Source organism: Oncorhynchus tshawytscha, linkage group LG13 (genome assembly GCF_018296145.1).
Source record: "Oncorhynchus tshawytscha isolate Ot180627B linkage group LG13, Otsh_v2.0, whole genome shotgun sequence".
Classification (NCBI taxonomy): Eukaryota; Metazoa; Chordata; class Actinopteri; order Salmoniformes; family Salmonidae; genus Oncorhynchus; species Oncorhynchus tshawytscha.
In genome coordinates, this window is record NC_056441.1 from 39,304,279 (window position 1) to 39,325,678 (window position 21,400).

The following is a 21,400-nucleotide window of genomic DNA, read 5'->3' on the forward strand; positions in this document are numbered from 1 at the left end:
CCTCTGTCACATGAAACCTGCTAATTGCATTATTGAACTAACATTTGCGCGTAGCCCACTACCTTGTGCTCATTGCTGCGCTTATAATGTGAAGAAATAAGAGTTTATCAACATTCTATGCTAAACGTTCTGATCTGTTGCATAAACCTCATTGCTTTTTAAAGTTTTTTTTGGGGTGCAGCCAGACTAGGCCTACTGTTTAAATGAATTTGGGATCTATTGTCCCACAACTGTCTCAGAGTCTGTTTGGAATAGGCTTTGTTTCTCGCACAGAATGACAAGCTGACCAATAGAATAGGTTAACCTTTCTACTATGGGGGATAGTAGGTTGACATAGGCTAGTGATTTGGCTGTTCGTTATTTGTCTTGTTGGCTGAGGAAAAGTACATGCGGGAAGTTATTCTAATGTAGGCGGCGTGTGGGTTTGAAGTTTGGGGAAGCTAAGTTTCACCATTTTAAAATAATAATAAAGCATTGCTCACATTTGCAGACTTATGTAAGATCACCTACTATTCCTAATGTGAAGATTAGATTGGATAGTCATAATTTAGGCTAATAATATAACTGAATTACTGTTCACGAAAAAGACTGTTCAATGCAGCTCGAAGTTGCATAGAGTAGGCTTAGGCTATATCAGATTTATATCATTTATTCTCTTTTTGCACATGAAAATGTTGGCCTTTTTATAAGCACATTTCATGCAATTTTACTTCACTTTATATGACTGAAGATATTATGGGGTATTGTGTGTAGATTGATTCAAATATGACAAATTACAGGGTAGCCTACTCTGCTGACACTGACAGATCAATAAAAACGACGTTGTCTGATTCACATATTTGGCTTACGAGAAAAGGGAGACAAAAAATACAATATGACGTCCATCTAAACCTGGAGGAGGAAATGATTGTCCAAAAACACTGGCACTGATGCAATGATAATGACAGTGACAGTGAATATGCACACTCACTGGGCATATGACTGATGTTCTCCGCTGGTGCCAATAAGATGGGTTACTTTTCGCTCAATTAAGTTGAGAATTTTGATAACTTAAAGTCAGATTGGAGTCTTTTCGTTCTCTTCTCTTTACAGCAACAGCCATTTGTTTTCCAAACTGTTTTTGCGAGATGTATTTTTAAATATCGCGATATGCCTGGCTGGGTCTCTTTGCTTTTCACTGACAGTCGCAACTCAACAGTCATCTGTTTGGTATTTGTTGCGCTATGTCCAAATTGCGGGCCCTTCTGACTGTAGTCTATGTGATTTAAAACAATTCACAGCTTTTCATTTTTTTAGATAATGATCCTTAATTTCATGTATTTTTTGGATTGCTTCCGCTAGCCTTGTTCTAACATCTTCAAATTGCTCGTCAGAATTCAGTAAGAATGACGCATGCCGTTGCATCCAAGTTGCATGTTCTGTTAAGATGAATTACCATAAACTAAATGGGATTTCTGTCATTCTGAGAACCTCGTGGATGAACACCCTAATCAGGTTACTCAACCAATGCATATAGTCCGGTAAATTTCTTAAATGTCCGGTAAATTAAAATGCTGCCGGTCAAATGTCCTAACGGGAACCCTGGCCTGCACTAAGCATTGTAAAACTAAGCCTTGCTAGATATTTTCCTGCCTTGTTCAGTGGCCAACTCCGTGGCCTTTTGGTTAGTGTCGGCCCTGAGATTGGAAGGTTTGGGAGTTCGATCCCCAGGAGAGTCATACCAAAGACTGTAAAAATGGGACCCACTACGTCTCTGATTGGCACTCCGCATTAAGGAGATAGCTTGGGGTGTCAGGATCCTGTGAGTCTATTGATGTGAAGTACTTGCACATCAAGCTGCATCACACTACAGAAACCAGAGATAGGCTCCAGCTCCTCTCGTGCAAGGCTACTTACTGCCATGTTCCAGGTTGAGATGAGAACAGCAGAGCAGGGAGTTCTATAATTATCCATGTAGGATGAGCAGAGTCACCGCTGTCTGTCTCACTGAAGGGATACATTACGACTGCATGTCATTAGAGCCATCGCTCAGTTAGACAGTAGGCTTTGTGGTGCTGGGCTCTAATTTCTTTGGGAGATAGTGTATGTGAGCTTTCGACTCTCTTAACAGGCCATTCCATTTTTTGTGGCATACATTATACAGTGCATTCGAAAAGTATTCAGACCCTTTCACTTTTTCCACATTTTGTTTTTACGTTACAGCCTTATTCTAAAATATGACAAAGTGAAAACAGGTTGTTTTGACATTTTTGCAAACTTATTACAAATTTAAAAAAACAAATACTTTATTTACGTAAGTATTCAGACCCTTTGCTATGAGACTCGAAATTGAGCTCAGGTGCATCCTGTTTCCATTGATCATCCTTGATGTTTCTACAACTTGTTTGGAGTCCACCTGTGGTAAATTAAATTGATTGAACATGATTTGGAAAGGCACACACCTGTCTATATAAGGTCCCACAGTTGACTGTGCATGTCAGAGCATATATCAAGCCATGAGGTCGAAGGAATTGTCCATGGAGCTCCAAGACAGGATTGTGTTGAGGCACGGATCTGGTGAAGGGTACCAAAACATTTCTGCAGCATTGAATGTCCCCAGGAACACTGTGACCTCCATCATTCTTAAATGGAAAAAGTTTGGAACCACTAAGACTCTTCCTAGAGCTTGCTACCCAGCCAAACTGGTAAATCTGGCCAAACTGGTAAATCGGTAAATCTGTCGTTCTGCCCCTGAACAAGGCAGTTAACCAACTGTTCCTAGGCCGTCATTGAAAATAAGAATTTGTTCTTAACTGACTTGCCTAGTTAAATAAAGGTGTAAAAAAAAGGGCCATGGTCAGGGAGGTGACCAAGAACCCGATGGTTACTCTGACAGAGTTCCAGAGTTTCTCTGTGGACATGGGAGAACCTTCCAGAAGGACAACCATCTCTGCAGCACTCTGCCAATCAGGCCTTTATGGTAGAGTTGCCAGACGATAGCCACTCCTCAGTAAAAGGCACATGACAAGTACTCAGACCATGAGAAACAATATTCTCTGGTCTGATGAAACCAAGATTGAACTCTTTGGCCTGAATGCTATCTGGAGGACACCTGGCACCATCCCTATGGTGAAGCATGGTGGTGGCATGCTTAAAAAAAAAAAGCTCTCAGGACCTCAGACTGGGGTGAAGGTTCACCTTCCAACAGGACAACGACCCTAAGCATGCAGCCAAGACAACACAAGAGTGACTTCGGAACAAGTCTGTGAATGTCATTGAGTGGCCCAGCCAGAGCCCGGACTTGAACCCAATGAAACATCTCTGGCGAGACCTGAAAATAGCTGTGCAGCTGTGACATTCCCCATCCAACCTGACAGAGCTTGAGAGGCTCTGCAGAGAAGAATGTGAGAAACTCCCTAAATACAGGTGTGCCTGTAAATACAGTGCCTTGCGAAAGTATTCGGCCCCCTTGAACTTTGCGACCTTTTGCCACATTTCAGGCTTCAAACATAAAGATATAAAACTGTATTTTTTTGTGAAGAATCAACAACAAGTGGGACACAATCATGAAGTGGAATGACATTTATTGGATATTTCAAACTTTTTTAACAAATAAAAAACTGAAAAATTGGGCGTGCAAAATTATTCAGCCCCCTTAAGTTAATACTTTGTAGCGCCACCTTTTGCTGCGATTACAGCTGTAAGTCGCTTGGGGTATGTCTCTATCAGTTTTGCACATCGAGAGACTGAAATTTTTTCCCATTCCTCCTTGCAAAACAGCTCGAGCTCAGTGAGGTTGGATGGAGAGCATTTGTGAACAGCAGTTTTCAGTTCTTTCCACAGATTCTCGATTGGATTCAGGATGCTATCTGCATTGTGTCCCACCACCTGCCAACCCCTCTTTTACGCTACTGCTACTCTCTGTTCATCATATATGTACATACTACCTCAATCAGCCTGACTAACCGGTGTCTGTATGTAGCCTCGCTACTTTTATAGCCTCGCTACTGTATATAGCCTCGCTACTGTATATAGCCTGTCGTTTTACTGTTTCTTTACCTACCTATTGTTCACCTAATACCTTTTTTGCACTATTGGTTAGAGCCTGTAAGTAAGCATTTCACTGTAATTTCCTGTTGTATTCGGCGCATGTGACAAATTAACTTTGATTTGTTGTGTGGAGATAGTTGCACAGTATATTAAATAATTCTACAGACCTCTTCTCTATTGCTGTTTGGAGTGCATAGATAAAGTGATTGTACACTACATGACCAAAGGTATTTTTGGACACCTGCTCGTCGAGCATCTCATTCCAAAATCATGGGAATTAATGTGGAGTTGGTCCCCCCTTTGCTGCTTTAACAGCCTCCACTCTTCTGGGAAGGCTTTCCACTCGGTGTTGGAACATTAATGCAGGGACTTGCTTCTATTCAGCCACAACAGCATTAGTGAGGTCAGGCACTGATGTTAGTCAATTAGGCCTGGCTCGCAGTCGGCGTTCCAATTCATCCCAAAGGTGTTCGATGGGGTTGAGGTCAGGGCTCTGTGCAGGCCAGTCAAGTTCTTCCACACCGGTCTCAAAAAAACATTTCTGTTATGGGCCTCGCTTTGTGCACGGGTGCATTGTCATGCTGAAACAGGGCCTTCCCCAAACGGTTTCCACAAAGTTGTAAGCACAGAATCGTCAAGAATGTTACTGTATGCTGTAGCATTAACATTTCCATTCACTGGAACTAAGGGGTCTAGCCCGAACTATGAAAAACAGCCCCAGATCATTATGCTTCCACTTCACGGCTTAGCCGTTGTTGTTCCAAGACGTTTCCACAATAACAGCACTTACAGTTCACTGTGGCAGCTCCAGCAGGGCAGAAATTTGACGAACTGACTTGTTGGAAAGGTGGCATCCTATAATGGTGCCATGTTGAAAGTCACTGAGGTCTTCAGTAAGGCCATTCTACAGCCAATGTTTGTCTATGGAGATTGCATGGCTGTGTGCTTGATTTTTATACACCTGTCAGCAGTGTGTGTGGCTGAAATAGGCAAATCCACTCATTTGAAGGGGTGTCCACATACTGTTGTATAGAAATTTTCACCCTTTTTCCACAGTTTCTGCGGGTGCAGGAGAGGATGAGTGTTCAGGAGGAGCTGGACAAACTGCTCTTCCTCGTCTCAGATCAGTCCCTGTCTCTACTGCCAGAGTACCACCAGAGAATCAAGGTATGTCTGACTTCCATCGTCTTAATGCGATCCAATATTAAATTCAAAACTATTCATACAGAAGCGTTTTTCCTAGGTTCCTGCCTTCTATGGAGTTTTTCCTAGCCACTGTGCTTCTGCCTCTGCATTGCTTGCTCTTTGGGGTTTAAGGCTGGGTATCTGTAAAGCACTTTTTGACAACTGCTGATGTAAAAAGGCTTTATAAAATACATTTGATTTGATTTAAAGGTGTAATATGCAGAAATCGCTCTGCCATTTCCTAGTTGCTAAAAATCCTAATAGTTTCCCTTATTTCAGTTTGTGACAAAACAAGCTGTCATTGTGTGGAGAATCATTGTACCATCTAAACCGCTGTGAAATATATTTTCCAGAACCAAAATTATTGTATTTTCAGCTGTTTGAAGCTGGTGTACTGAACCAAAAGTAAAATATTAATTTTAAGAATGAGAGGCATAGAAATAGCACACACAGAACATATCTACTTTGCTTTCAAAGAGAATGACAGATCTCTAACTCACATTTCTGTGTGAATTTGGTTGTCGCCCCAAAAAGTGACATATTGTAGCATATTTTAGCTTTAACTAGTTCATACACGTTAACATTTTCCATTGGTTGCACTGGTGCTCCCAACTTTAAAAAGTTAGGAGCAAAGCATAAAATTTAGAAGCAGCAGAAAATGTTATTTTTTTTAATAGATTGAGATATAGCATATATACATTGTAGCAACTTCTGAAGCTCATGTTGTTCCCTAGGAACTAATATTTAACCATGTAAATACATTTGTTTATTATAAAACGCTTAAATGTTGACAGAAATACCTGTCATTGAAATGAAGTCATTTGTGCAATATTATGTTTCTACATTATGTAGAAGCACTATTTTCCTATTGGAATTGTACACAATTGTCAAGTTTGTGATTATAACATGCAAGAGATCAGTCATTCATTCATTGCTATGATCGTTGATCTCCTGAAGAAGCTATCCCTTTTCCTCTCTTTCTATGCCACCAGATGTTGGTATATACTGATAAAGTTACCAGGTTGTTAGCTAGATAGCTAATGAGGTAACAAGCATGACTGAACAAGGTGTAAAACAAATGGTTAATGGCTCGTGAAATGTTTTGGAAGTGCCCGCAACATGGTTTATGAATGTAAAATGCGGGCTCCCAATCCTCGACTGTAAGAAAAAAACTGTTCAGTAGTGCTTAAAATGTACCCCAAAACATGAATAATTGATCATCTCTGATGTAAAGCCTACAAAGTTGCCTGCCATTATGTCAGTTCGTGACGTTGAGTTCGAATACATTTTTAACTGACCAGATTAAGAAATGTTTTTAACGCACTGCAAAAATGTGTGTGGACCAGAAAGAGGCTCTCTTGTCACTGTATTTTGTTCATGCAATGAGGAATTACCATCGTCAGAGAAGTTAGAAAACATATCTGCAGATAATTTTTGTCTGGAGCTCCAAAATCTGAAGTAACAGTATGCAAATCAGGGAGCCAAATTAACGACTTGTTCAAAGATCCAATTCTGTTCCCGACATTTATCAAAAATATCTATATTTAAAAACAGCCTTTCCTTCGCAAACGATCCATCACTATGTAACACTAGTGTAATAAAGGCATTATCCCCCATCCCCAGGTGCTCCAGTCCCTGCAGTACGTGGACAATAGCGGTGCTGTGCAGCTGAAGGGCAGGGTGGCCTGCCAGATCAGTAGCCATGAGCTGCTCCTCACAGAGCTACTGTTTGAGAACGCCCTGAGTCCCCTGGCCCCTGAGGAGAGCGCCGCCCTGCTGTCCTGTCTGGTCTTTCAACAGAAGACCCAGGTGGAGCCCCACATCACCAACACACTGCAGGAGGTATGGGGGAACTGGGGGGGGGGGTGAGTTTAGGAGGAGAGGGGTAGGGATGAGAGTGTGTGAGAATACGGTTCCTTGGGTCCTTATCCTTGGTTTTTGCCTCCTTATCAAAACCCATTGAATGAGAAGATCAGAGGTCCCTCCCCTATGACCTCATCCAATGGGTTTTAAGAAGGATCCGAGGAGAGAGGACGCAAGGAATTTAATGAAATGCAATTGAGATTCTCCCTGTGTGTGTGTTGGGGTGGTAGAATGTGCTTGGTTATCTACAGGGGTAGGGTTGAGGTTACACTTTTTTGTGTTCTTGTGTCTGTCCCCTATGTGTTATAGTTGTGAAGGTTGTGCAACCATTTTTTTCTCACCCATCTACACTCAGTGCCCCATAATGACAAAGTGAAAACATGTTTTTAGAAATGTTTGCAAATTTATTGAAAATGAAATTCAGAAATATCTCATATACATAAATATTCACACCCCTTAGGGAATGCTTTGCAGAAGCACATTTGGCAGTGATTATAGCTGTGGGTTTTGCGTCAAATGCAAAATGAATCATACCGGCTGTATTTCTATATCTTAACTTGATGGCTGACATGCAAAAAAATGTGGGACTTTATCAACAATAGACTAATGAAACAAATACTAACAAATAGTTTTTGGTTTGTGTTTTCCTTTAACTTCTTGGTGACAGGGGGCAGTATTTTCACGTCCGGATGAAATGCATGCCCAAATTCAACTGCCTGCTACTCATCCCCAGAAGATAAGATATGCATATCAGTACATTTGGATAGAAAACACTCTGACGTTTCTGAAACTGTTTGAATCATGTCTGTGAGTATAACAGAACTTATTTAGCAGACGAAACCCTGAGGACAAACCATTCAGATTTTTTTTTTTTAGGTCACTCTCTTTTCAATGGGTTTTCATTGGGAATCCAGATTTCTAAGGGACTTTCTTGCAGTTCCTATCGCTTCCACTGGATGTCAACAGTCTTTAGAAATTGGTTGAGGTTATTCCTTTGTGTAATGAAGAAGTACGGCCATCTTGAACGAGGGTAACTTGAAGTGTACTGTTAGATATAGACGCGTGACCAGAAAGCATGCTTCAGTTTGTTTTCTTCCTGTATTGAACACAGATCATCCTGTCTTCAATTTTGACGATTATTTACGTAAAAAAATACCTATAGTTCTATTACAAAAGTAGTTTGAAACGTTTTGGCAAAGTTTACATCTAACCTTTGAGATATTTTGTAGTCACGTTGCTCAAGTTGGAACCAGTGTTTTTCTGGATCAAACACGCCAAATAAATTGATATTTTGGATATATATCGACGGAATTAATCGAACAAAAGGACCATTTGTGATGTTTATCGGACATATTGGAGTGCCAACAAAAGAAGCTCGTCTAAGGTAAGGCATGAATTATATTTTTATTTCTGCGTTTTGTGTCGCGCCTGCAGGGTTGAAATACGCTTTCTCTCTTTTGTTTACGGAGGTGCTATCCTCAGATAATAGCATCGTTTGCTTTCGCCGAAAAGCCTTTTTGAAATCTGACATGTTGGCTGGATTCACAACACGTGTAGCTTTAATTTGGTATCTTACATGTGTGATTTAATGAAAGTTTTTATTTATTTATTTGAATTTGGTGCTCTGCATTTTCCCTGGCTTTTAAACCTCTTATGGATCCCTTCACTCGCCAATCCCTTTAGCGGGATTGATTTGACAACATCCAGTGAAATGGCAGCGGGCCAAATTCAAACTACAGGAATATAAATATTCAACATTCACGAAAATATGTGTAAAACATCAAAATAAAGCTTAACTTCTTGTTAATCCAGCCACTGTGTCAGATTTTAAAAAGGCTTTACGGCGAAAGCAGACCATGCGATTATCTGACGACAGCGCCCCGCATACAAACACATGAAAATCATATTTCAACCAGGCAGGTGCGCCACAAAAGTCAGAAATAGCGATATAATTAATACCTTACCTTTGAAGATCTTCTTCTGTTGGCACTCCAAAATGTCCCAAAAACATCACAAATGGTCCTTTTGTTCAATAATGAATCTTCTTGATTCAGAAATACACCGGTTTCAACTCGCCCAACATGCCTACAAAGTATCTAATAAGTTACCTGTAAACTTGGTCCAAACATTTCAAACAACGTTCCTAATCTAACCTAAGGTACCCTAAATCATAAATAATCGATACAATTTAAGACGGAATAAACTGTTTCTAATACCGGATAAAAACAACGTGAAGCGCGTTCCAGTTTACGCGCACCAAAACAGTAGAGTCCACCTGGAGTGGCGCAATGAATAGCCCTACTTCTTCATTTCTCAAAAGAATAACATCAACCAATTTCTAAAGACTGTTGACATCTAGTGGAAGCCATAGGAACTGCAACCAGGTTCCTCATAAAAAGGGCTTCCCATAGAAACCTATTGGAAAACACAATGACCTCAAAAACAATATTCCCTGGATGGATTGTGCTCGGGGTTTCGCCTGCCAAATCAGTTTTGTTATACTCACAGACATTATTCTAACAGTTTTAGAAACTTCAGTGTTTTCTATCCAAATCTACTAATTATATGCATATCCTAGCTTCTGGGCCTGAGTAGCTGGCAGTTTACTTTGGGCACGCTTTTCATCCGGATGTGAAAATACTGCCCCCTAGCCCAAAGAGGTTCCTTTAAGTAATAGTGCAGAAAATGCGGCAAAGAAATACACTTTTTTGTCCTGAATACGAAGCGTTATTGTTTGGGGCATATTTTCAAACAGGATGCATGTTTTGGAATATTTTTAGTCTGTACACGCTTCCTTTTCACTCTGTCATTTAGGTTAGTACTGTGGAGTAACTACAATGTTGTTGATCCATCCTCTGTTTTCTCATATCACCATTAAACTCTGTAACTGTTTTAAAATCACCATTAGCCTCATGGTGAAATCCCTGAGCAGTATCCTTCCTCCAGCAACTGAGTTAGAAAGGACGCATGTATGTTTGTTGTGACTGGGTGTATTGATACACCATCCAAAGTGTAATTAATAACTTCACCATGCTCAAACGGATATTCAGTGTGCTTTTTACACATCTGCCAATCGGTGACCTTCTTTGCGTGGCAATGATAAACCTCCCTGGTCTTTGTGGTTTAATCTGTGTTTGAAAATCACTGCTCGATTGAGGGACCTTACATATAATTGTAAGTGTGGGGTTACAGAGATGGGGTTGTCATAAAGAAATCATGTTAAATGCTATTATTGAACATGGAATGAGTTCATGTAACTTATTATGTGACTTGTTAAGCACATATTTACTCCTGAACTTATTTAGGCTTGCCATAACAAGTGGTTGAATACTCATTGACTCAGCTTTCAATTTTGTATTCAATTGTAAATCATTCTACAAACAAAATTCCACCTTGACATTATAGAGTATTGTGTGAAGATCAGTAACACAACATCTCATTTAAATATATTTTTAATTCAGGCTGTTACACAACAAAATGTGGAGAACGTAAAGGGGTGTGAATACTTTCAGAAAGCACTGTAACTATACATTTCAATGTGTCATCTGTAATGTACATGGATGGACATGTTGGCTTCTAGTGATTCACACACTAGTTTGAGCTCAGGCTAAACGCACACAGCTGTCTTACCCCGCAACAAGGGCGCCACACCCGATACACACTCCCCTGAAGCCCTGAAACATGGAAGTGCTCTAAAGAGGGCTGAATTAGTGATGGGCAAGGTGAGAGCCATGTCTGGAGTGGTTTCGAAAGGTACCATCCAAGGGGTGAGCAGCAAGGAACAGTGATCTCTGACAGGGAACACAATCACCCAACACAGGTAACAGGGCTCCGAGTGGGATTTCAGATGACGTGCAGCTTAACACTTAACAGAGGGGAGGCTGAGGTTGAAGTGGAGTGGGCAAAGTAAGGCGGATGTGATTGGAAAGTGTCACGTGTTTAAGTGCTCCTTGTATGACTAATCTGTGTCTATCTGCCTTTGTCTCTATCATTCCGCTCTCTCTCGCTCTCAATCTCCACTCTTCTCTGTCCTTCTCCTTGTATTAACCCACTTTTGACTGTGCCCCATTACTACCTCCCTTATTTACTACCTCATATCTCTCTCCTCTCTCTTTCTTTGCCCTTCTACTTACATGACCCCACTCTGTGTGCCCCGTCTATTACTTTCTTCTTTTGCCACCTCTCTCCCTCGGCTCTCTCCTTTCCTCTCTCCCATAGGGTATTGAGAGAGTGCTGGCAGTGGCCCAGCGTATTGGGGAACTGCAGAGGGACTGTGGGATAACCCAGACAGCTGAAGAATTTGTGGGCCAGTTCAAGTTTGGCCTGACCGAAGTGGTATACTGCTGGGCCAGAGGCATGGTGAGTGGCGTAAGCTAACTGTAATTTTAGACTCTTCTTGATTGACCTCATTTCAATCAAGACACTCGTGGACAGTTTCCTGGACACAGAATAAGCCTAGTCCTGGACCGAAAAGCATGTCCATTTTAAAGTGCTTTGTACTCCAGAACTAGGCTTAATCCCGTGTCTTGGAACCTGGCCCCTCAAAGCTCCAAAAACCTGCCCCCTAAAAGATCTTCATCAGGAGTTAGGTTTCTATCCATTTGGGGGGGGGCATCAATTATCTGCAGATAAGTGATAAAAAGATTCTCTGAAGATGTTAATTCCTCAGTGCAGAAACAATATATTGAGGAGAGAGCCTCATTCTGGCCCACACAATTCTTTCCCGGTGTGTTAAATTGACAATGGTAGGCAACGTTTTTGGCTTTACATTAGAGATTAACAATTGTTTATGGTTTTAGGTACATTTCTAAGCATTTCTGAATGAAGAGCCATTTGGGAGCCAAATTAACAGCTCTTTTAGGTGAATGGAGCCAAGTGATCCGGGTCACAGGAAAGACTAAATGCCCATCACTGTGCAACAGAGTTCAAAGGGGACACTGGTGTCTTAAAAGGGCAATGACATACACAACATGACCAAAAGTATATGGACAACAGCTCGTCAAACATCTCATTCCAAATTCATGGGCATTAATATGGAGTTGGTCCCCCCTTTGCTGCTATAACAGCCTTCACTGTTCTGGGAAGGCTTTCTACTAGATGTTGGAACATTGCTGCGGGATCATGCTTCCATTCAGCCACAAGCGCATTGGTGATGTTGGGTGATAAGGCCTGGCTCGCAGTCGGCGTTCCAATTTAACCCAAAGGTGTTCCATGGGTTTGAGGTCAGGGCTCTTGACAAACCATTTCTGTATGAACCTTGCTTTGTGCATGGGGTCATTATCATGCTGGAACCAGCGAGGGCCTTCCCCAAACTGTTGCCACAAAGTTAAAGCACAGTATCGTCTAGAATGTCATTGTATGCTGTAGCGTTATGATTTCCCTTCACTGAAACTAAGGGGCCTAGCCCGAACCATGAAAAACATCCCCAAACCATTATTCCTCCATTATCCCGCACTTTGCATTGGTGCAGGTAGCGTTCTCCTGGACATCCTGCCAGATGGTGAAGCGTGATTAAATCACTTCAGAGAACGAGCTTCCACTGCTGCAGAGTCCAATGGCGGCGAGCTTTACACTACTCTTGACTTCTGTGCGGCTGCTCAGCCATGGAAACCCATTTCATGAATCCCCCGACAAGCAGTTCTAGTGCTGACGTTGCTTCCAGAGGCCGTTTGGAACTCGGTAGTGAGTGTTGCAACCGAGGACAGGTTTTTTGAGCTTGTATGGCCTACCACTTGCTCTTAGACGTTTCCACTTCACAATAACAGCACTTACAGTTCACCGTGGCAGCTCTAGCAGGGCAGAAATTTGACGAACTGACTTGTTGGAAAGGTGGCATCCTATAACGGTACCACGTTGAAAGTCACTGAGCTCTTCGGTGTGGCCATTCTATTGCCAATGTTTGTCTATGGAGACTGCATGGCGGTGTGCTCGATTTTATACACCTGTCAGCAACGTGTGTGGCTGAAATAGCCAAATCCACAAATTTGAAGGGGTGTCCACATACTGTTGTATATGTAGTGTACTTTGTAATAAACAAAATAATTATTGTTATTATTTATATTTATAATAAGTTAATAATGATAACAATCAGGATGTTGTGTCCAATGGGGTAAATGCAGATGGATAAACCCCATGTTTCAGCCTGTGTACATGTTATAGCCACTATGCTACAGGTGATAAAGCTTATTGCTAATAACACATCTGATAAGACTCCATGCATTGTCCAATATGCTAAAATAATTCTAACTGCGTTTTCACCAATATGTTTTGGGGCTTTTAAAAAGTCACCAGAACGGAGCTTCAGTCCTCAGACTGAAATAGGCCGAACTCACAGTTTAATACAAAATGATCCCTAAAAGCATGACGGTCATGACTTTCTTTACCGACATAAAAAGATCCCACCTTGTCGAACGAACAAATGATCTGTCGGCATTTATGAAACTTCCTGTTTCCATCACAGCCGTCGTGATTTTTTTTTTAATACGGTATGACTTTACTCACATAAAAATTGTGGATGGAAACTAATGAGGTGCGTTCTGGCGGCAGAGAAGTCAGGCGCAGGAGAGCGAAAACTGATTTACAATGGTGTCGTTTAATAAACAAAAAACCACCGTCAACAGAACAATACATGAAATGGGTCAAACAAAACCCGGTTATCACCAGCATACCACGCACAAGCACGACAAGAAACAATTACGGACAAGGACATGGGGGGGGAACAGAGGGTTAAATACACAACATGTAATTGATGGAATTGGAACCAGGTGTGATGGAAGACAAGACAAAACCAATGGAAAATGAAAAGTGGATCGGCGATGGCTAGAAGGTCGGTGACGTAGACCACCGAACGCCGCCTGAACAAGGAGAGGGACCAACTTCGGAGGAAGTCGTGACAGAAATGTGATTACTGATGATGGTATTTTCAACACAGAAGTTCATACCAAATTATTGCCTGATGATCTTCTGAACTTCCTAATACCTTTCTGATTTCAGTTTTGTCAAACCATATTTCCTTCAGATTGAAATACTGTCAAAACTACTGGCAGATTGATTTGAAATAGACTGTCATAGCCCCTTTCAAAAAAAGTTAACATTTGCTTTGATTACATCACTTTTTTTACTTGATGGGGTTGATTTTTTTTTTTTATATATAAAAATGGGGTCACGGGCCAAAAATGTTTGGGAACCCCCGCTGTACTTTATCATAAGTTTAAACTAACTGGTATCCCTACTTCCTGGCCTATTTATTTAAAAAGAGATGCAGAGTGTCGGGGTGGCAGGTAACCTAGTGGTTAGAGCGTTGGGCCAGAAACCGAAAGGTTGCTAGAGCTGACAAGGTTAAAAAAAGCTGTCGTTCTGTCCCTGGATAAGACAGTTAACCCACTGTTTCTAGGCCATCATTGTAAATAAGAATTTGTTCTTAACTGACTTGCCTAGTAAAATAAAGGTAACAAATACAGGGGAGACCAAGAAGGCAGCAGTCCTGTCCTGTACTCAACTGTGTCTAAATTAACTGGTATACTTTCCTATTTTCTACTCCAGCCATTTGCAGAGATTGCACAGTTAACAGACGTCCAGGAGGGCACGGTGGTGCGCTGCATCCAGAGACTAGACGAGGTGCTGAAGGAGGTGCGTCAGGCAGCCCGCATCGTGGGAGACTCGGTCCTGGGCAGCAAGATGGAGAAGGCCTCCCTGGCCATTCGCAGAGACATCGTGTTCACTGCTTCGCTCTACACACACTGAGATGGGAAGGGAGAGAATGGGGGGAAGAGGGAGAGCGAGAGAGGCTGTAGATAGTGTTTGTATTGTAGGTGAAAGAGTGTGGAGAGGAGGAGATAGAGAGGATGTAGGTGAGAGAGTGCCAAGGTGCCTGAGCCAAGTCCCAAGCTCGATCAATGTGTGTGAGCATGGTGGGAGAATGGGTGAGTGTATGAGGGAGGGGTGTGTGTTTGTGTGCGATTGTATGGACATACTATTGTTTACCTGAGTCCTAATTAAATTCCTGGACATGGAAAGGGAATGCTCTTAAACAAATCAGACCAAAGTAGTAATGATAATGAAATTATTTGTAATTTATTGTACAGTAATAAAATCCACTGTGGACTAACATTTTAGAGTACTTTGTTTTTAGCAATTGTCCCCCAAGGGCTCCTGTGATTGTCTGAGTAAGTGGCTGTATGCATGAGTCTGACATTGGTTTAAACATTATTACACTGTTAACTATTGCTCTTGCTGTATACTGTAGGAACAACAATCTGTACATATCCTATTCTGTGAAACATAATGTCATTTACAGTCAACTATCTAACCCTAATCAAAATCATGATCCGTTCTAGACTCATGCTCATGTTATGACAGCAAGCCACGGGTATAAAGAGTTGTCAGCATAGCATAAAAAGTATTCAAATCCAATATCCGGTCATCTCTTTAAAGGGTTTGTTTCGGGGTTTCCAGCTCAGTGGCATATGTATTTCCCAGTCTCGGCTGTCTCTTTAAGACAACGATAGCTTTGTGTCTGATTAATTCAATGTAACGAGAGATGCATTGGAGAAACCTATTTTCCGCTGTTACTGTGGATGTACCAGCTACAGAGAGTGTGAAAACATTTCTTTCCTATTGGTCATGAACATCGGATAATCCAATTGTCGGTTATCATATACTAAAGTTATAACGTGATACCGTTATTATAGGCAACGGATGTGGGGATACACAAAATATGGATTTAAATTAGCTGGAAATTAAGTCTCCATAATTTCATCATTTTTCTGTAAGAGGATTTACCAAAAGTCGTTTTGGAGGAATAAGAATATTTACATTAAATTGTTTGGAGGGGAGTTTTATTCTGACTGCACGAAATGTCTGAAAAACACGGTAAGCTTTTTGTCTCTTGTTCTGTTGCGTCTTTTATGTCAGCACTGTAATTGATAATTGAGCCAATTCTTCCCCTCCCCCGCTGTATATTCTCTCCTTTGGATTGTGATACATGTGTACATTTGGGATAATTGTTTGACAATAGGTTGTTTTGGTAGGTTTTTTTTGTGGTGCATAACTAACAATTGGCTACTTGGTGACGTATGATATCTCTGTTTCCATCCTCTCTGTTTTCACCTCCCCATGTCAACATCTCCGACAAACTCTTCCTTCTATTTATCTGCATGTCCTACATCTGTAGTCTGCTATGATATTTTATTCCCAATAGGGTACGCTCTATTTAATTGCCTATGCATGCACATTTATTTAAATAACTACAATGAAATAAGGCTTTGCGTGCGTGTGTTTGTTTCCGTGAGTGTGGGCGGATTTGCGTGCGTTTGTACAGTGTATCAGGGCGAGTGAGCGTGTGATAACATAAGAAATGCAGCACAATAATTTGCTTAATTTCTCTCTTTAACTCCCTTGGATTCACTGTATCCTAGGAGGTTATCAAGGTAAGAGCCTTGCTACTGAGTGAGATGCCTCCCTAATTCTAAATGAAAGCCTATAGCACAGAAAACAGGTTTCGGTTGGAAAAGCCCTGTATAGAGGCCTGCCTGCATGTTCATGGCATGCACATCACATCAATGAATGAAGTTTATAGGCTATATAGCCGTATCACGTGATAGACACAAACAGACAGCTGAGGTTTTCGGGAATAGCAGAACATTGTAATCCAATATGGATGATAAAACATGCCAGATATAATCGTATTGTTCATTATGGAGAGATGGCAACATATATAGGACTATTCCCCCTCTCAAAGGAATCAGCTCATCTTAATTATAGACACCCAAAGAAATCCTATACAAATTTGACTAGAGATCTACAACATAAGACATTTGGAATGATCAAACAATATATCTTCTTTGATGGCTTTCCATCACCATTAGACTACTGAGTAGTATGCTATCTGGTATATGCCTTAGTTGTGAATGGGCCATTAATTCAAACAGTCAATGAAAGTATACATTAGTGCATTAGTTCACTATCAGATCCATATGAACTCCTATCACTTATCCCCCATTCATCCACTATAACCCTTCCTTTCTTCACTGTTGTCCTCTCTCCTTTTTTATTTGACTATCTCTCCCATTGCATCCTATGAATCAGATTTCCCTGTTTCACATTCAGTCCCTGATGTGCGCCATGTACCCTTGAAAGGTGTCCCTCCCGCTGTGTCAGGATCCCATCCCCCTTCTGTGTTTGAGTGGTCTTACTCTGGCTGTGGTGACAGTGTTAGTGGGTTATGTAATGGTGTGTATCCCCAAGCACAAATCTCTCTCTCTCTCTCTCTCTCTCTCTCTCTCTCTCTCTCTCTCTCTCTCTCTCTCTCTCTCTCTCTCTCTCTCTCTCTCTCTCTCTCTCTCTCTCTCTCTCTCTCTCTCATATCAACTGCTGAATAGGCTAGTCAGCATGCTGTTTATTGCTGTACTGTACAAAGTCAACCTGGCTACTGTGTGAACGTGGTTCTTTTTGTTTCTCTTTGTGTGTGAAATGTATTCAACATTTTCACACTCTACATACATTTGTGTGGTTTACATACCCGTAGGTGACAAACCTATTATAGTGCTTGTATTGCGTAAGCGGTGACCAAAATGTCGGAGGGATGGCTAGTTAGATAACATTTCTGCCGACTCACTCACTCACTCTCACTCACTCACTCACATATTTATTTCTCTCTCTAATTTCTTTCCATCTCTTCCTCTCTCAGGTCTGGAGGACTCCAATCGGCAGGCCATGTCCCAACCCATGCAGCAAATGCAGCCCCCTCCATACCTCCCATCCCAGGACCCTAACATTGGCCAACAACACTCCAACATGCAGCACTCCAACATGCAGCACTCCAACATGCAGCACTCCAACATGCAGCACTCCAACATGCAGCACCCCAACATGCAGCACCCCAACATGCAGCACCCCAACATGCAGCACCCCAACATGCAGCACCCCAACATGCAGCACCCCAACATGGGCCCTCCGCCCAGCTGTGGCCCCCAGCCCAACTACCCCCCTCCACCCCCACCCCCTGGCTCCGATGGCTACCAGGAGACCCAGTTCCACAATGGATCCTACGGACACCCAGGGGCCCCACAGGGCTACACAGTCCAGACCCAGGGCCCGGGAGGGGGGGTCCCACATGCCCCTGTAGGGTATTTTCAACCAGGATACCCTCTCCAGCTGCAGCCCTGCACAGCCTATGTTCCTGTCTACCCCATGGCGTCGGTGAGTCAGTATATTCATCTACGATAGCAGTAATTATTCCAAAGCATTTTGTGTTTGCTGAAAAGAGAACGAAGCATACGAGGGTGGTATGCTCATCTGATTCTTTAGAACACCGGTGCTGGTTGGGGAAAAATATACAAGAACGGAAAGGCCCGCACAAGGTATAATACTGCTCCCCAGTGTTTTACTTCTGCACCATGCATGATACATTCTGTAAGGGATAATCAACAAGGGGCTAATGCTCTAGAATGCCCTTCAAGCCAATCAGAAACAAGTATTCAACCATGCCATGGTATATGTTTGTTTATCATCATGATGCAGTAGTAAATCACTGGGGAGCAGGCGCAGCATTATAATGACCTGGCATTTCCTTTCTTAATCGAATAGAGAACGAGTCACCCACACAAGCCAATTTCCATTGGTTCTTAGGTTAAGGCTGTGGAAAGTAAACATTGGTTTGCTCTTCTTGAGGGGTACAGAGAAATCTAAAAAGGCTTTTCCAAGGTCAGTGGCCATAAAGAGATCAAGCATCTCACAGTAGGAGTACTGTTCTTGGATCAGTTTTGCCTTGTAGATCACAATGAATAAGATTACATGGACAAGGGGGGACCTGATCCTAGATAAACACTCCTAATCTGAGATGCTTGATACATCTCTCTCTCTCTCTCTTTCACTCTCTCACACAGGGACAGCCCTACCAGGGGATGCCCCAGGGTCAGATGGGCATGCAGATGCCCCATGGCATCGCTCTGATGGAGCCCCGGCGCCCGCCTCACGACTACCTGCCCATCGCTGTGCTCACCACCGTCTGCTGCTTCTGGCCCACAGGAATCATAGCCATCATCAAGGCAGTACAGGTTGGTATTAGGCTAGCACAGAATTGTCTGCACAGTATGTTTGTTAGCTCGCTAGTCATTTTTAGGGAAATTATTGATTGTTTTGTTGTTTCTCTGTTTATTACAGTATTATGTTTATTTTTATATATGCTGGCTTTGTTGGTTAGCCTGATCATTATGCACAAGACTCTACAACAGTCTACATCATGTAATTGCAGCATTGTTTACACAGGCTAAAATTGATTTCTGCATTGGGCTTTCCTTCCGATTTGTTTGAGTTGAGTTGAGCTAAGCTGACAGCCAGGCATAAATAGCCCTGCAAACCTGGGTCTTGGACCATTAGTATTATTATTATTATGGTTGTTTAATTTAAGACCTGATAAACTGTGTTTTGTGGCTTTTTGTGTGAGTATGTACTATTGTCAACACTACTCTCTCCCTCTCTCAACTAAATTCAGTTTAAGGTTCATTATCGGCATGCAATACATTCTATAAATATGGCCAAGCACTCCAAAACCATAGTTTGTGAGTGGAAAAAAGCATTCTCTCTCTCCCTCCTTCCCCCCCTCAGGTGCGTACAGCAGTGGCCAGGGGGGACATGGTGACGGCAGAGATAGCATCCCGCGAGGCGCGTAACTTCTCCTTCATCAGCCTGGCGGTGGGCATTGCCTCCATCGTCCTGTGTACCATCCTCACCGTGGTAGTCATCATCGCCTCCCAACACCATGACGATGACTGGGAACCCTAATACATAACACAGTGTGGCATCATGGGATGTGTAGTTTTGGGTGGAGATTGAAGAATAAGAGCACCGGAATTCACTCTCTGAAACTGGTATGTTATATTGGGGGGTGTATATATGTGTGTGTGTGTGTGTGTGTGTATATATATATATATATATATGCACCCTGTGTACTGTATACAGGACTGACCTGACCTACTGACTACTAACGGGTTGAGAACCAATCACACTTATATTCAATTGCCAAAACAAATAGATACACATTTACTTGCCAGTATTACTTACCATTTACACTCGGATATAATAGCGCTCCATAGCACTTATGGGGGAAACAGAGTACATACACAGAGGCATTAAAGGGCAATTCCACCACATTTCAACCTCATTTTCATTATCTATTGCACAGTACCAGTGTCTACATATGTGAAAATGGCACATGACATCATCAAAAGTACCAACAAACAAAAAAACTGATTTTCAAAAACAATGAGATTCACAGTGACGTGGGGAGTAAGAAAATGCCCTCCATCTGGCTAGAAACTCGTTGAGTTTTTCTTACTTTCCCTCCTGCCTTATCACAGAGAATAATCTTTAGGACCTTCTTCTCTTTTTAACCACAGAGCATAGAAACGTGCAATTTTCACATATGTTGACACTGGTATGGTGCTGGAAATAATTAATATGAGGTTGAAAAGTGTCAGAATTGATGAATTACAGGTGAATTTATGGTCCCCTTGAACCTAGGTAGACCAAACCATGGATCACACTGTATCTTGATAAACTATTTAAGCCTTCACAAAACTGCCAAAAAGATCACAAATCATGACTGACATTAGTGCCATATATAAATAGTATTGTGTAAGGAGGTTGTTTTGAATTACTTCTAATATAAATACTTTTATTGAATTATGTTTAGTCATTTATAGTTTTTGATTTATGATTTTCATAAACACCCGCATCTAACGATAGTATTTAAAAAAATATTTATTAAATGGATCGTATAAATTATAGTATAAGACTGCCAAACAGACGTAGGTATGGAGGGATACAAATGATCAGTATTCATTTTACACACAATCAAATGGAAAGTAAATAAAGACATATTGTTGTCTTATTATGAGATTAATATCTAAAAATTGTGGACTAAAAGATTGGGATTTTTCTCGTGAGATGAATGACATCTCTATTTTAAGTTGTGCTGGCGGAGGGATACACCATAGGGTGTACTGTGACCGTGTCTTTTCTCCCGCCTTTTTTTTTATATGACATGGGACTATTTTAGCTACATTGACAAATTGTTTGTTGCATAAGATTGTTTAATACTTGTTCACTTTATTTATGTATGTATTTAGGTACATTAGAATTTATTAGTTTATTTATAATATTTATTTTTCATAGATTATTAGCATGTCACCATTATGTTTTAGTTGAAATCAATAGTTTATTGTACCCCTATTGGCCTACAAAACCTTAACTAAACTCAGCAAAAAAAGAAATGTCCTCTCACTGTCAACGGCGTTTATAGCAAACTTAACATGTGTAAATA

At 41.5% G+C, this 21,400-nt stretch overlaps 2 protein-coding genes across 3 annotated transcripts in view; both read left to right on the forward strand.

Moving 5' to 3' along the window:
• LOC112264903 (helicase SKI2W) overlaps positions 1–15,186 on the forward strand; it is a 52,184-nt gene extending 36,998 nt beyond the window's left edge. The window contains exons 26-29 of the mRNA XM_024441813.2: positions 5,086–5,196; positions 6,838–7,056; positions 11,296–11,436; positions 14,620–15,186. Coding sequence (XP_024297581.2) covers positions 5,086–5,196; positions 6,838–7,056; positions 11,296–11,436; positions 14,620–14,820 — 672 coding nt within the window. The 3' untranslated portion in view covers positions 14,821–15,186. The remainder of the gene's footprint in view (positions 1–5,085; positions 5,197–6,837; positions 7,057–11,295; positions 11,437–14,619) is intronic.
• Positions 15,187–15,303: 117 nt separating this feature from the next.
• Positions 15,304–21,400, forward strand: LOC112264905 (proline-rich transmembrane protein 1). Of its 2 annotated transcripts, XM_024441818.2 has the most exons (5): positions 15,304–15,948; positions 16,494–16,505; positions 17,765–18,276; positions 18,963–19,133; positions 19,684–21,400. In XM_024441818.2, exons 1-5 carry the CDS (start codon positions 15,933–15,935, stop codon positions 19,858–19,860), a joined length of 888 nt encoding a protein of 295 aa, XP_024297586.2. In that variant the 5' UTR covers positions 15,304–15,932; the 3' UTR covers positions 19,861–21,400. The 2 variants fall into 2 exon arrangements, with proteins under 2 accessions (XP_024297586.2, XP_024297587.2); XM_024441819.2 differs by lacking the exon at positions 16,494–16,505.

Coding starts and splice junctions, on each gene's coding strand:
- LOC112264905 (XM_024441818.2), top strand. Junction 18,277..18,962: donor CTGTCTACCCCATGGCGTCG/GTGAGTCAGTAT, acceptor TCTCTCACACAG/GGACAGCCCTACCAGGGGAT. Junction 19,134..19,683: donor CCATCATCAAGGCAGTACAG/GTTGGTATTAGG, acceptor TCCCCCCCTCAG/GTGCGTACAGCAGTGGCCAG.